This window comes from Muscardinus avellanarius, assembly GCF_963383645.1.
Source record: "Muscardinus avellanarius genome assembly, chromosome: 16".
NCBI lineage: Eukaryota > Metazoa > Chordata > Mammalia > Rodentia > Gliridae > Muscardinus > Muscardinus avellanarius.
Genome location: NC_137802.1, coordinates 20,557,791 through 20,571,394, shown reverse-complemented (window position 1 = coordinate 20,571,394; position 13,604 = coordinate 20,557,791). Strand labels below are relative to the sequence as shown.

At 46.9% G+C, this 13,604-nt stretch overlaps 1 protein-coding gene across 1 annotated transcript in view; it reads right to left on the bottom strand.

Annotated features, from left to right (window-relative positions):
* ITGAE (integrin subunit alpha E) overlaps nt 1-13,604 on the bottom strand; it is a gene marked incomplete at both ends in the record, with an annotated part of 86,929 nt that overhangs the window by 22,764 nt on the left and 50,561 nt on the right. The window contains 6 exons of the mRNA XM_080713980.1: nt 2,725-2,798; nt 5,235-5,363; nt 8,699-8,862; nt 10,103-10,233; nt 11,515-11,645; nt 13,023-13,247. Of these exons, the coding sequence (XP_080570106.1) occupies nt 2,725-2,798; nt 5,235-5,363; nt 8,699-8,862; nt 10,103-10,233; nt 11,515-11,645; nt 13,023-13,247 (854 nt within the window). The remainder of the gene's footprint in view (nt 1-2,724; nt 2,799-5,234; nt 5,364-8,698; nt 8,863-10,102; nt 10,234-11,514; nt 11,646-13,022; nt 13,248-13,604) is intronic.

The window sequence follows — 13,604 nt, the reverse complement described above, 5'->3', positions numbered from 1 at the left end:
TGTCTCAGTCTCCTAAGTGCTGGGACTACAAGCATGTGCCACCACGCCCAGCTCAAATGAATTTAAATAGCCAAATAGAAGCCAGGCATGGTGCCACACGATTGTAATCCCAGCATTTGGGAGGCTGAGACAGGAGGATCAGATCATGGTTCACAGACAGCCTCAGCGACTTAGGCCCTTTGCAACTCAGTGAGACCCTGTTTCAAAATAAAGAATAAAAACTAGGGCTGAGGGTGTATTTCAGGGGTACAATGTCCCTGGGTTCCATCCCCAGTACCAGAAGAAAAAAAATTGTGAAATGGAGATCTGGGATGTTGCTCAAGGGCAAAGGGCTTTCTTTGGTAGCCCAATGCCCTGGGTTCAATCCCAGTACCAAAAAGACAAAATTAAAAAATCAAACTAACTAGCCGGATGGGACTAGTGGCCAGTACATTGGGCAGTACAGTTCCAGATGCTCAGGCTTTGACTCCTCTCCACTCCCTACATCTGCTTTGTCAGCTGATCCTGTGGGCTCCAACTTCAAAATGTAACCACCTTCTTTGCTATCACCCACCATCCTCTCTCACCTGCATTGTTACAGTAGTAATTACTATGTCCCCAGTTCCCTCCTTTGCTGCTATGGTCCATTCTCAACACATCAGCAAGAATTATAAAGTTAAAATGCGAGCTGATGTCACTCCTCTGGCCTCCCAGCTCACAGTTAATGCCCTCGGAGGGCCCATGAAGTCGCACTAGAGCCTCCCCTGACCCCACTCCTCGCCCACTGCAGCTCCACGGGATCCTCGTCCTGCCTCCCACCGCCAGGTTTGTTCTCCTCTCGGGCCTCAGTTACTCTATCCTCAGACACCCAAGCGGCTCTTCCCCACCACTTCCTGTATGTATCCAACATCACCCTCCCTGACTATCCTATTTAAAACTTTAGCCTAACCCAGCCAGCACCCTTCCTACTTGCCCTGCTTTAGTTTTCTTCTTAGTACCTCCCAGCAACATAGTGTTCATGTATCTATTATCTTCTTCCTTCCACCAAAAGCATCAGGAGGGCAAGCGTTTTTATCTCTAATTGCTGAGGGTTTTCCCAGTACCTACAGTGCTTGGCACAGAGTAGATGCTCCAGAAATATTTGATGAATCAGTTAATGTTGTGTGTGGGGTGTGTGTGTGTGTGTGTGTGTGTGTGTGTGTGTGTGTTGGTGGGAATAGAACCTAGAGGCATTCTATATCCCAGCCCTGCATTTATTTTATTTTTTTTGTTTCTTTATTTATTTTAGGTTGTTGAGACTCTCGCTACTTGCTGAAGCTATCCTCGACCTTGCCATCATCCTGTCTCAGCTTCTCACCATACCCCAGCTCAGTTAATGAATTTGACCAAGAGGTGAGCCAGGAAAGAGGCTACCTCTGTCCAAGGTAGTCCAAAGGATGGGTGTACTGAATTATGAACATAGTGGCATCCTGGATGTTAAGAGAACTGGGTTCATGTTTGTCAAGTGGACACTGTGACCATATGCAAGGCTCTCGGCTACCGACTCTATTTCCTGATCTATAAAATGGGAACACAGACTTTTGTCTCCCTCACAGGTGGCTGAGATAATAAATTCAAAAGTTCTTTTTGTGTGTGGGGTTTCTTTGGTACTGGGAATTGAACTCAAGGGCTTCTACTTTCAAGCTCCACCCAATTTTATTTCTTATTTGGAAACAAAGTCTTGCTAGATTGATGAAAGTCTTACTACTTGCTGAGGCAGTCCTCAAACCTGAAATTCTCCTGTCTCATACTTGCAAGTACTGGGATTAGAGGTGTGGGGCAACACCTGGCTTTCTTTTTTTTTATTTTGAAACAGTCTCTCTCTACATTGCTGAGAGCCTTCCTAAGTTGCTGAGACTGACCTCAAACCTGCAATCCTCCTGTCTCTGCCTCCTAAATACTAGGATTACAGGCATGCACCATCATATCTGGCTTATTTTTATTATTTTTATTTTTTTGGTACTGGGGATGGAACCAGGGGGCATTCTGCCTCCAAGCGACACCCCAGCCCTATTTTTTATTCTTTATTTTGAAACTGCAAGTTTTTTTTTTTTTTTTTTTTTTTTTGGCGGTACTGGGGTTCCTGGAAGCCCTTCTACCTCCGGGCTACACTCCCAGACCTATTTTCACATTTTTATTTGGAAACAGGGTCTCCTAAGCCAGCACGCACGGCTGGCTTCGAACCTGCGTAATCCTCCTGTCTCAGCCTCCCAAGTGCAGGGATTACAAGCGTGCGCCACCACGCCCAGCTTATTGTTCTTTATTTTGAAACAGGGTCTCACTGAGTTGCAAAGGGCCTCACTAAGTAGCTGAGGCTGTCCGCGAACTACAATCTTCCAGTCTCAGCCTTCCATATGCTGGGATTGCAAGCATGTGCCACCACACATGCTTTTTTTTCTTTTGAACTAGGGATTAAACTCAGAGGCATTCTCCCCCCCCTCCCCCGACCCCACCCCTTTTTAAAAATAGGATCTTGTTAAGTTGCTGAGGGTCTCACTAAATTGCTGAAGTTGGCTTCAAACCTTTAATCCTCCTGTCTCAGCCCAAGTACTGGTATTACAGGTGTGTACCACTGTACCTGGCAATACAGACATCTTTTGAGGATCGTGAGGGGAAGAGGAAGGAGGAATGCAATCCCTTTTGGTGGGGGGAGGGTTGCTCAAGTAAACCCTCAGAGGAAGCTAACTGCACCTAGACCCAACTCACCGAGAGATGGCGGTGGCCAGCTGTAATTCAGCAATGCAGAACAGCTTACTCTTGCAGGCCTTTTCGTAGGGCAGCTGCAACCAGGCAAGAGAGCAGCGTTAGCGGGAACCTCTGCCCTCCCTAGCAGCCCACACCAGGGTCAGCGCCTCGAACCCACGCCCATCCAGCCCTTCCTGCTTACTCTGAGAGGTAGAGCCAGCAGAAAGTGAAGGCTGATGGCCTGGGCTGTGCCCATGCAGCCAAGAAAACTATGGCAGTGACATTCCTGGATCTGGCCTGCAACACAGGCACACTAGACCTCTCTGGCTAAGGTTAAAATGGGGTGACCTTCATGAAATGACAGGTGTGCCCATCGCATTCAGGTCATGTGAACTTATTTCTATTTGATAATTGTGACTGATATACTGGGTATTGATTAAAACTAACTTAAAGATTTATATAATTTAATTAACACAAAGTTTTTTTTTTTTTTTTTTCGGTACTGAGGATGGAATCCAAGGGCATTCTACCTCTAAGCTACACCCCAGCCCTATTTTTCTTTTTTATTCTTTATTTTGAAACAAGGTCTCACTGAGTTCCAAAGGTCCTCACTAAGTAGCTGAGGCTGTTCTCAAACTGCGATCCTCCTGTCTCAGACTCCCAAATGCTGGGATTATAGTGCCACCATGCCCAGCCACAGTTTTTGTTTTTTAGGGCTTTCTTTTTCTTTTTCTTTTTTTTTTTTTTTTTTTTGCTAACAATACCAGATAGGAAAAAAAAAAAAAAAAAAAAAAAAAAAAAAACCAGATAGCTACGAGTGCCCTATGATATGATTACCTGAGATAGACTTTGTTATGTGGAGCTTTTCTGTGCCTACACAAAGCTACTCTGGGATTTTCTTTTCTCTTGAAGGCTTGACTCATCACAAGACTGTTGTGACCACTTTTAATGGTCACGTGGTATTCCTTTCTCCCTGCTGATTTTTCTATACTCTCTAAATGGCGATTAGCACAGTACCCTGGGAACTAGGACATGGATGGGGACGAAATCACCTTAGCTATTACAGGGTCAGGAAATGTGACTCTTCATTTCCTCCTCTGATTTCCCTTAGTCATGAAAAAAAGATTTGAGACACTGCCCAATTGTCTTAGCTGCAGAACAGACACTAGAGTACAGATTGGAGCACAGGTTTGGTGGGGTCAGATATTTAGCCTGCAGGTTCTTGGGCATGGCCAAAGGCCCGCTCCTTTGTAGCTCAGGGAAAGACAGCTCCCCTCCAGCCCCACAAGGAACCCCACCACACTGCACTCAGAGGCCTTACCAAGTGAGGGCCTCAGCTTGTCTTTCTTGTACTGGTATTGGGAAGAGGGTTTAAAATGTATTAATGTGTCGATACTGGGAAAGATGTCCAATCTTGAAATATGTCTTCTTTACTAAGAAAGCCAGGGTTAGCTAACATGTCCTTGCATTCCTAAGAACAATCTAACACATTTTGGGGGAGAAGACGAAAGGTAAAAGCTTGTGTCTGGAGACAGAGATGCCTCCCTCTCAGGCCATAAATCTGGGCCTGTGTTTGGAGACAGAGATGTCTCCCCCTTTAGGCCATAAATTCGGCTGGAGAGATAACAGAAGCAGAGCCGGGGTTGGAGATAAGGTGTAACATGATCTCCAAAAATCAGAGGGACCTGCTGGACTTAGACAGGATAAAAACTCAGTAAACTGGAGTTTGTTGGCATTTTCATTCGAATTGCCCCCCTGTGCCCCACTCCGGCACAGGGCTGTAACTATCTCTATATTTCTATCTTTTTAATAAACTTGTTTAAATCTTCAGCAGCTGTCCAAGCGATGAATACTTATTCTTAGCTTAGGACAAGAATCCACGGTTTTTCTATTTGTCTGTCTGTATAGTGGGGGGGGGGTTACTTTTCCACACACACACCACGCACCTTTCCCCCCCAACCTATCCCCCGCAACATTTCTTTCTTTCTTTCTTTCTTTCCTTCTTTCTTTCTTTCTTTCTTTCTTTCTTTCTTTCTTTCTTTCTTTTTCTTTTCTTTTCTTTTTCTTTTTTCTTTTTTTTTTTTTTGTGGTACTGGGGATGGAACCCAGGGGCCTTCTACCTCTGGGCTATACTCCCAGACCTATTTTTTATATTTTGCTTTGAAACAGAGTCTCACTAAATTGCTGAGAGCCTAAGTAGCTTCAAACCTGTGCAATCCTCCTGTCTCAGCCTCCCAAGTACTGGGATTACAAGCATGCACTACCAATCCTGGCTTCTCAGTGTGCTTTATTAACTAAACAGTGAGCACTTTTTGTGAACATAAAGAAACAACCCTCAGTCATGGTTGGAGACCTGTTACCCATCAGTGAAGCCCTGGGCAAAGGACCGCCATCTCAGGAATACATTTCCCATTGTATGGTGAGGGGCCTGATTGTTATCTGAAGACTCTTCATCCCAACACTACCTTTCTTTAAAGTTTTTGTGGGCTGACACCAAGGAGAGCTGTGACCTAGCTGTGGGCAAAGTCTACCTGGAAGATGGCAGAGGGCTCAGTGTAGTGGTCCAGGATGGGTCTTGAATGGCCCCTCCATCCCTCAGGGGTATGGAGTTGGTAGTCGACCTTGACACTGATGTTGGAGAAGCAGTCCTCATCACAGAGCTGCAGGGACACAAAGGAGGGAAGGCTTAGAGTTGCGCATAGAGAAGGTGGCAAATAGAATACTTTTAACTTTTATATAGTCATTAAGAAATAAACAATTGAAGCTAGGCATAGTACTTGGGAGGCTAAGAGAGAAGATTCAGGTTCATGGCCAGCCTCAGCTACTTAGTGAGGCCTTCCCCAACTTAGTGAGACACTGTTTCAAAATAAATAATAAAAATAGGGGTGGGGTGTAGCTCAGAGGTAGAATGCCCCTGGTTTCAATTCCTAGTACCATAAAAAAAAAACAATGAAGCCGAGTATGGTGGTAAACACTTATAATCCCAGTACTCTGCAGGCTGAGACAAGAGGATAAAAGGTTTGAGGATAGCCTTAGCAACTTAGTGGGGAAGACCCCATTTTAAAATAAAAAATAAAGCCAGGTGCACACTTGTAATCACAGTACTTGGGAAGCTGAGGCAGAAGGATCGCAGGTTTGTGGCCAGTCTCAGCTACTTAGTTAGGACCTCCACAAGTTAATGAGACTCTGCTTCAAAATAAAGAATAAAAAAAATAGGGCTGGGGTGTAGCTTGGAAGTAGAATGCCTCTGGGTTCAATCCCCAGTACTGCAAAAAATAAAAATAAAATAGAACCCGGGCATGGTGGCGCATGCTTGTAATTCCCGCACTTGGGAGGCTGAGACAGGAGGATCGCGCAGGTTTGAAGCCAGCCTCAGCTGGCTTAAGAGACCCTGTGTCCAAATAAAATATAAAATAGGTCTGGAAGTATAGCCCGGAGGTAGAAGAACCCTGGGTTCCATCCCCAGTACCACTATAATAAATAAATAAATAAATAAATAAATAAATATTAAAAATAAAATAAATAAAATGGTGCTGGAGGTGTAGCTCAAAGGTAGAATGTCCCTGGGTTCAATCATCAGAAAAAGAAGGAGGGAGGGAGAAAGGAAAGGAGTGAGGGAGAGAAGGAAGAAAGGAAGGAAGTGAGGAGGTAGAAAGGAAATAGGCAGATAGGGAAAAGGCCTTGGTAGAAAAAAGTTAATTTCCTGAGTTTCCTGAGGGGCAACAAATGCCTGAAACTCCAAAGGCTCAGAGATAAAAAGACCAGAGCTTCACAAAGCCATCCTGAGTTTCCTGAGAGACAACAGATACCTGAAACTCTAAAGGTTCAGAGATAAGAAGGTCAAAGCTTCACAAGGCCATCCTGAGTTTCCTAATCAACAAACCCACCGAACAAGTCTGGCATTCCTGAAAGGAGACCCTTCAAAGAACTTGCAAATGTCCTATGCAAATTCTCCTTGGAGTCACCCTAACCACAATCCCCTTTGGGGAGCTGTTCTCTCTCTTGCAGGTCATGTTGGCCCTGAGAGAAGGCAGAGTGCTTCTGAAGGCAGCTACTGGACCCCGGAGTTCCGACCACCCCTATGGGGTGTTCAGGGGCGTTCGGCCACTTTTCTCTATTCCCTTCTGGCAGATCGTGCGGACTCCGTAGACAAGAAGTCGCCGGGTTTTTCTCTCAAGAAACCCCCGTTTCAGAAGGAAGGAAGGAAGGAAGGAAGGAAGGAAGGAAGGAAGGAAAGAAGAAAGGTGGTGAGTCAGAAATCCTAAGCATCTTCCAAATAAGCCAGACTAAAGGGAAACTTTCTGCAGCAAGCTGCCAAGAGCTTGGGGGTCGGGGGACCTCCTTTGATGTGTCATGGTCTCTAGTCTTCTAACTCCTTCTGGTTCTCACCCCAATCACAAAGGGATTCTGATCATTAGGGATTAAGAACTGCCTCAGACCTTTTTTGGATGGCAAATGGGAGCCACAGGAGGGAAGAGTCACAGTCACATCTGAGTTACAAAGATCTTTCTCAAAGCAATGTGGAGGACATATTCATAAAAACAGAAAAGGAGATAGCTGTGAACACATTTGCTGGTCTTTGTTTAAATGAAGCTCCCTGCCATGGTAAAAGCTTTGCACATATGAGATGGAGCCAGATCGATTCCCTAGAGGAAAATGTAGTTACATGTTTTTATTTCAGGAAGGCCAGAGATGTGCTAGAAACCTTTCTTAGACCAATTAACAATCACCTTGGGAGCCGATGTATAATGAGAAGCATAATTTGTGAGTTGTTTACTGGAATAAATGATCTTCATAGGTTTAAAGTCCTGGCTGCTGTTGGGCTCTGAAATAACTTGTTTCCCTGTCTGTGGCACCTCTGCCATGAGAAAGCCTGCTTCAGTAATAGCCCATCTTTCTATTCTATCTTTTATTTATTTATTTATTTTATTTATTTGTTTACTTATTTTTTTGGTGGTACTGGGGTTTCTGGAAACCCTTCTACCTCCAGGCTACACTCCCAGACACTATATATATATATATATATATATATATATATATATATATATATATATATATACACACACACACACACACACACACACACACATACGTACATATGTATGTATATATACACATATATACGTATATGTATATATACACACATGTATATACGTATATATGTACATATATACGTGTATACGTATATATACACACGTATATACGAATATATATACACACGTATATACGTATATATGTATTTATATATTTTTTAAATTTTAAAACAGGATCTCTTAAGCCAGCGAGGCCGGCTTCGAACCTGCGCGATCCTTCTGTCTCCGCCTCCAAAGCGCGGAGATCACAAGCGTGCACCACCATGCCTGGCTCTATTCTATCTTTTAAGTGTTTAGTTTTCTTATGTTACTCACATAGGCCTCCAGAACCTCTGTTACCATTGAATGGGGCTGGATAACATAGAAAACATTCCTGATTTATTACCAAGAAAAATGTCAGCAATTAGAGCATCTCCCTTTTTGTCTTCTTCTAGAACAAGGGAGATGCTCTAATTGCTGACATTTTCAGTATTCAGAGATGCAGTTAATATTCAATTATAGTCAGTCTCTTTCTTTCTGCCCCTGCCTACTCTGGTGCTGAGGATTAAGCCCAGGGCCTCAGACATGCAAAGTACATACTTTACCACTGAGCTACACCCCCGGCCCATATTTAGTTTCAATTTCTGGTATAATTAGCTATATCCCCCATGTCATTTTGTGGTTCTTGATCTGATGCTGATATTGTTGGTACTGGGAATTGGCCCCAGAGGCATTCTACCTCCAAGCTGTACCCCCATCCCTTTTTATTTTTAACAGGGTCTCATTAAGTTCCAGAGGTGAGCACTCACCGCCATGCCTGGCTTGTTGTGATTATTGTAATTGCCGCATTTTCATGTACAGGAATGTATCCTATTTCAGTGTCACAGACCTCTCTGAGCTCTTGCACAAACTTCTCTGCTCACCTCTCCATCTGTGGTATTGAGCCAGAGATGCTCACAAAGACGAGACCCATCCCTCCACTCGTCAAGATGGCTCCAACAGTCCCTTGGGTTGGAACACTGCAGCCTCTTCCTCTGCTTTCCCGAGTCCACATCCACTGTGACATTGAGCCATGTTCCTCTGAGGCCTGGGGAGGAAGAGCAGACGTTCCTAACGAGGTTGGGATGGGATGGGCATGGCCCAGACAAGGCCCCCCACTGCCCAAGGCTTCTTATTAGCCCCTCATAAACAGTGTCCCCAAGGGATTAAGTTTGAAATTCTTGTTCATTTAAAGATGCGTGTGTGTGTGTGTGTGTGTGTGTGTGTGTGTGTGTGTGTGAGATGCTGGGAATGAAACCCAGATGTTCATGTATGCTGGACAAGTGTTCTACTATTGAGTTATACCCCCTGGCTTTTTTTTTTTTTTTTTTGTACTGGGGGTTGAACCGAGGGACATTCTACCTCCAAGCTACACCCCTAACCTCCCCCATTTTTTTGAAGCAGGGTTTCACTAAGTTGACAAGGCTGGCCTTGAACCTGCAATCCTCCTATCTCAGCCTCTCAGGCGCCATGATTTCAGGTGTCTGCCACTGTGCCCAGCTGAAGATACTTTTATCACTGTCTCTGGCACCTGGCCAAGGCCCCTTAGCACTCTGCCCCACATCTAGCGCAGCACATTCCAAAGACTTAGTCAGCCTTCCTTAAGGGAGAGACTTGTGTAGGAGGTTGGGATTCAGGGAGAAAAAGGAGGAGGAGGAGAAGAAATGCAGGAAATGGAGAGAGAAACCAGAGAGTGTAACCTGAGCCTAGTAGGGCCCTCAGCACCTTGGAGACCACTGAGACAACTTTCTTATTGTACAGCCCTGTGAGGGAAAGACAGCCCTCAGCCGTGAGAGCCACTCCCACCATCTCTTTTCTGGAAAGTCTCCAAACAAGGGCCAGGTAAAGGGACAAGAGAGAGGCTGGACTTTTGGCAGGTGATCCAGTCCCACGTTGGCCAGGGAGATATGAGGAGGAAAGAGAAGGAGCTACAGCTCAGAGAGAAAGAGGGAGGTCCCTTCTAAGGAGTACTCCTACCACACATGACAGCTGATGGAGAGGAAAAAATAGCTGCCTTTCTGAGTTTTCTTGCAGAAGCTCAAGCCTGCAACCCCAAGGAAGAGATCCAATACCCCTTCCCAACAGGGAGAGAAAACCTGCTCAGAGTGGAAAACCTCAGACCCTCTTCTCCTGGGGCAGTTCGCATTTAATAGAACCCAGTGACAAAGGAGCTAAGATCTAGTAGGGGATCTCAAACACCAGAACCTCACACAAGCCCAAGTGCTCTTTTCCTGCCCCTACAGAGGCCAATAAGGAATGGCACCTGGGGCTCCTTGAGACTGCCGTACCTGATGCTGTAGCTGCAGTCATGGAGCTGACTTCAAAACACAGTGATGCCTTCACTGTGCCGCTGAAGCCGATGGGCAGGGCATCAGGGGTGAAAGTCATGGACACCCTCAGGTAAACCACAGGTCGCGAGCTAAACAAGACGACAAAGAGCATGAGAAGTGACCGCAGGCCTTCCAGGGCAGTGCATGGTTGACCGATTCATGTCCCAACAAAGACCTATCAACATCTCCAATGTGCAGGGGCTGCTCAGAGTCCTCAGGATACAGTAGGGAAAGAGACACATCCCTGCTCTAGTGGAACAGCAGACAAACAAGCAAATAAACAAGAAACAAGAACAGCAAAGAAACAAGAAACATGTGCTGGTAGTGCTGTGATGAAAATAAGACAGGGTCAGGTGAGAGTCGGGTCTGGGGAGCTTGGGCCGGCAGGGCTTGATGCTGTTACTGAGGAGGAGCCAGCTCTGCAGAGATCTGGGCAAGAGCTCTGAGGCAGAAGTACAGCTACTGCAAGGGGCCAAGGCAGGAATGAGCTTGATTTGTTTGAGGAACGGGGTGACTGGAGCTTGACTGGGGACAGAGAGGAGTGATGGGACACGGGAGTTGGAGCAGGGAGTCCTGGAAGCCATGGTGAGGAGCCACTAAGGGTTTGGGGGCTGCAGAGTGAAGGGATGATTGGAGGCTGTATGGATGGAGCCCAGGGAGAGAGAGCAGAGAAGGCTACCATGACAGTGGTTCCCACCAGAGATGAGAGCATCTTTTTTTTGTGTGTGTGTGGTACTGGGATTGAACATCTCACTACTTGTTGAGGTGGATGAAAGTCTCACTACTTGCTGAGGCTGTCCTCAAACTTGCAATCCTCCTGTCTCAGCCTCCCAAGTACTGGGATCACAGGTGTGTGCCACCAACACCCAGCTTCGAAATGACAGCATCTTCTGCTCAGAGGTGCTTTGGAGACGGACCTCTGTGCAGCAGCCAAGAAGGGTGCTAAGTAAGACAGATGAGTTTGGAGCGTACTGGTCAGGACAGGGCAGATGGGTACTCTGTCAGTTCATTTAGAGCCATAGGACTTGATAATTCACTTTAGTAATGAAGCTCTGAAATTCATGATAATAACAGGTATCATTGAGCAGCACTGTGTTAAATACTTTGCCGATGTTCCCTCATATAAGCCTCAGAACTCTCTGAGGTGGGCGCAGTTGTTATTCCCAATGACAGATAAGAGAGTTGGAACTTAAAATTACTCTCCCACAGCCACACTAGTGAATGAGAGCTGAGAATCAACCTTAGTTGGGCTGACTGCTCCTGGACCTGTGCCCTAAGCCACTGTGGGGCCTGGGGACCACATGGGGCCACTGAGGCAGGATGAGTCGGGGAACTGAGCTGGGGCCCCAATGGGCAGGGCAGATCCCTACCGGAGCACAGCTGCCCGGCCCAGTGCGCCCACGGTGATGTCAGGGAGGCCATCTCCACTAAGATCTAGGCCGCCAGCCACTGACGTGCCAAAGTAGCGGAGTCCCGGGGCCACTGCGGAGGCTTTGATCAGCTGTGGAGAGAGAAACAGGTGTGGGGTGGGACAAGGGAGGAGAAGAAAAGTCCTTTCACTCAATCCCACATCACTGACACCTTCCTGCCCAGAGAGCCCTCCACCTAGAAACAGGAAGGGGGTTGTTTCCCCAGAAACAGCATTTGAAGAGAGCCCTGCAGGGCAGCGGGAACTTAGTAGAAATCGAGGGAAAGAGTGAGGAATGGTCGGGGAGGAGCAGTTTCCAGGGAACTAGCAGGTCCAGTGCAGGGGTGGGGGCAGGAGGGGCCTGGCTGTGGGGCAGGGGTTCCATTTTTGTGTTAGTATTTCCTAATAGTTTTATTAAGGCTTATTTTTATACTTTTTTTGTGTAATGGAATTATATGCCATAATGAGATTCTAAGTGACACCAACACAGATGTGTACATCATTTGGTGTATTTCCCTGTTCACCTACCTGAGATTTCATTTTGAGATGAACCCCCAGCCTTGGGTTGTTTTGTTTTTTGTGGTACTGGGATTGAACCCCAGGGGTATTCCACCTCTGAACTACACTCTCAGCCCTGTTTTGATTTTATTTTGAAAGGTCTTGCTGGATTGATGAGAGTCTCACTACTTGCTGAGGTTGACCTTGAGCCTGTGATCCTCCTGTCTCAGCCTCCCAAGTACTGGGATTACAAGTATGTCCCACCAGAGCCAGCTCAATAAAGGCTTCTTTGAAGAAGGGTCATCATTAGGATTATATTTTGGAGATACCACTGAGGACACGGGGTGGAAGATGAGCAGGAGGCAGAGCTGGGTGGGTTGGGTGCAAAGGCTGGGGTGGGCCTGGTCGGGAGAGGAAAGGCGGTGAGACCTGACAGGCTGTGGGGTCAGAGTGCCCGAGATAATCCCAGGTGTCTGGTGTGGGGAGTGAGGGCCCTGGGGATAAGGGGCCCAGAGAAGCCCTTGGTTGGGCAGCATGAGCCAGAGGCCTAGGAGTCATCCAGGGAGAGCTGGGCTCAGGAGGCCACTGGAAGTGAGAAAATGCCCATCAAAGATGTAGCTAGGCTGGTAGTGAAGCCTGAAGCCTGACAGTTAAAGCACGGGGCAGCTGGGTGAGAAACTGGAGCCAGAAAAGGGCCAGAGAAGAAAGATCAGATTGGTGGTCAAGAATGGCAAAGATGGAGAAGATACAGGTCGGGGAAACAGGCAGATAGACAGTGCCTCAACCTCCCCATCTGAGGGATGTGAAGGAGGCCCTGGCCTGGAGCCCGCCTGAGTAGCTTCTCTCCTTCACTGGGCACTCCCAACCACCAGAGGCCAGCCCAGTACTCAGGACTGGGGCCATCTCAGAGCTCAGGTCGTCCTGTCTGGGGAGGTCAGAGCCACAGGGGAGAGGCAAGAGCACCCTGGTCACCTGTGAGGGGCTGGCAGAGAGGCCATTCCAGTGTCCGTTGTAGATGTACACACTGCCGAAGCTGGCACCATTGTCCACTTCAAAGCCCTCCAGGGGGGCCCCAATGGCCACATCTGTGAACTTGTCCTGATTTATATCCCCCACAGTTGCCATGGAAAAGCCAAAGCGGGCACTTGTGAGCCCAGGAAGCCCACTCAGCATGTATGCCAAGGAGAAGGAACCTTCCTGCAAAGCAAACGCACAGTTTAGTCCTCAAGAAAGGCAGGAGGAGCCGGGCATGGTGGCACACACCTGTAATCCCAGTACTTGGGAGGCTGAGACAGGAGGATCACAGGTTTGAGATCAGCCTCAGCAACTTAGTGAGGCCCTGTTTCTAAATAAAAAGATAAAATAGGGCTGGAGACATGAGCATTCGGAGGTAGAACACCTCTGGGTTCAATCCCCAGAACCACAAAAAATAAAAAACAAAAAGAATAGCATGGGTGATGTCCACCTCAATGTCACCCTGAAGCATGTTCACAGACTTATTGATTCTGATCTTTGGCAGGGGTCTATCTCTGAAAAGGTGAGGGGCCTCCCACC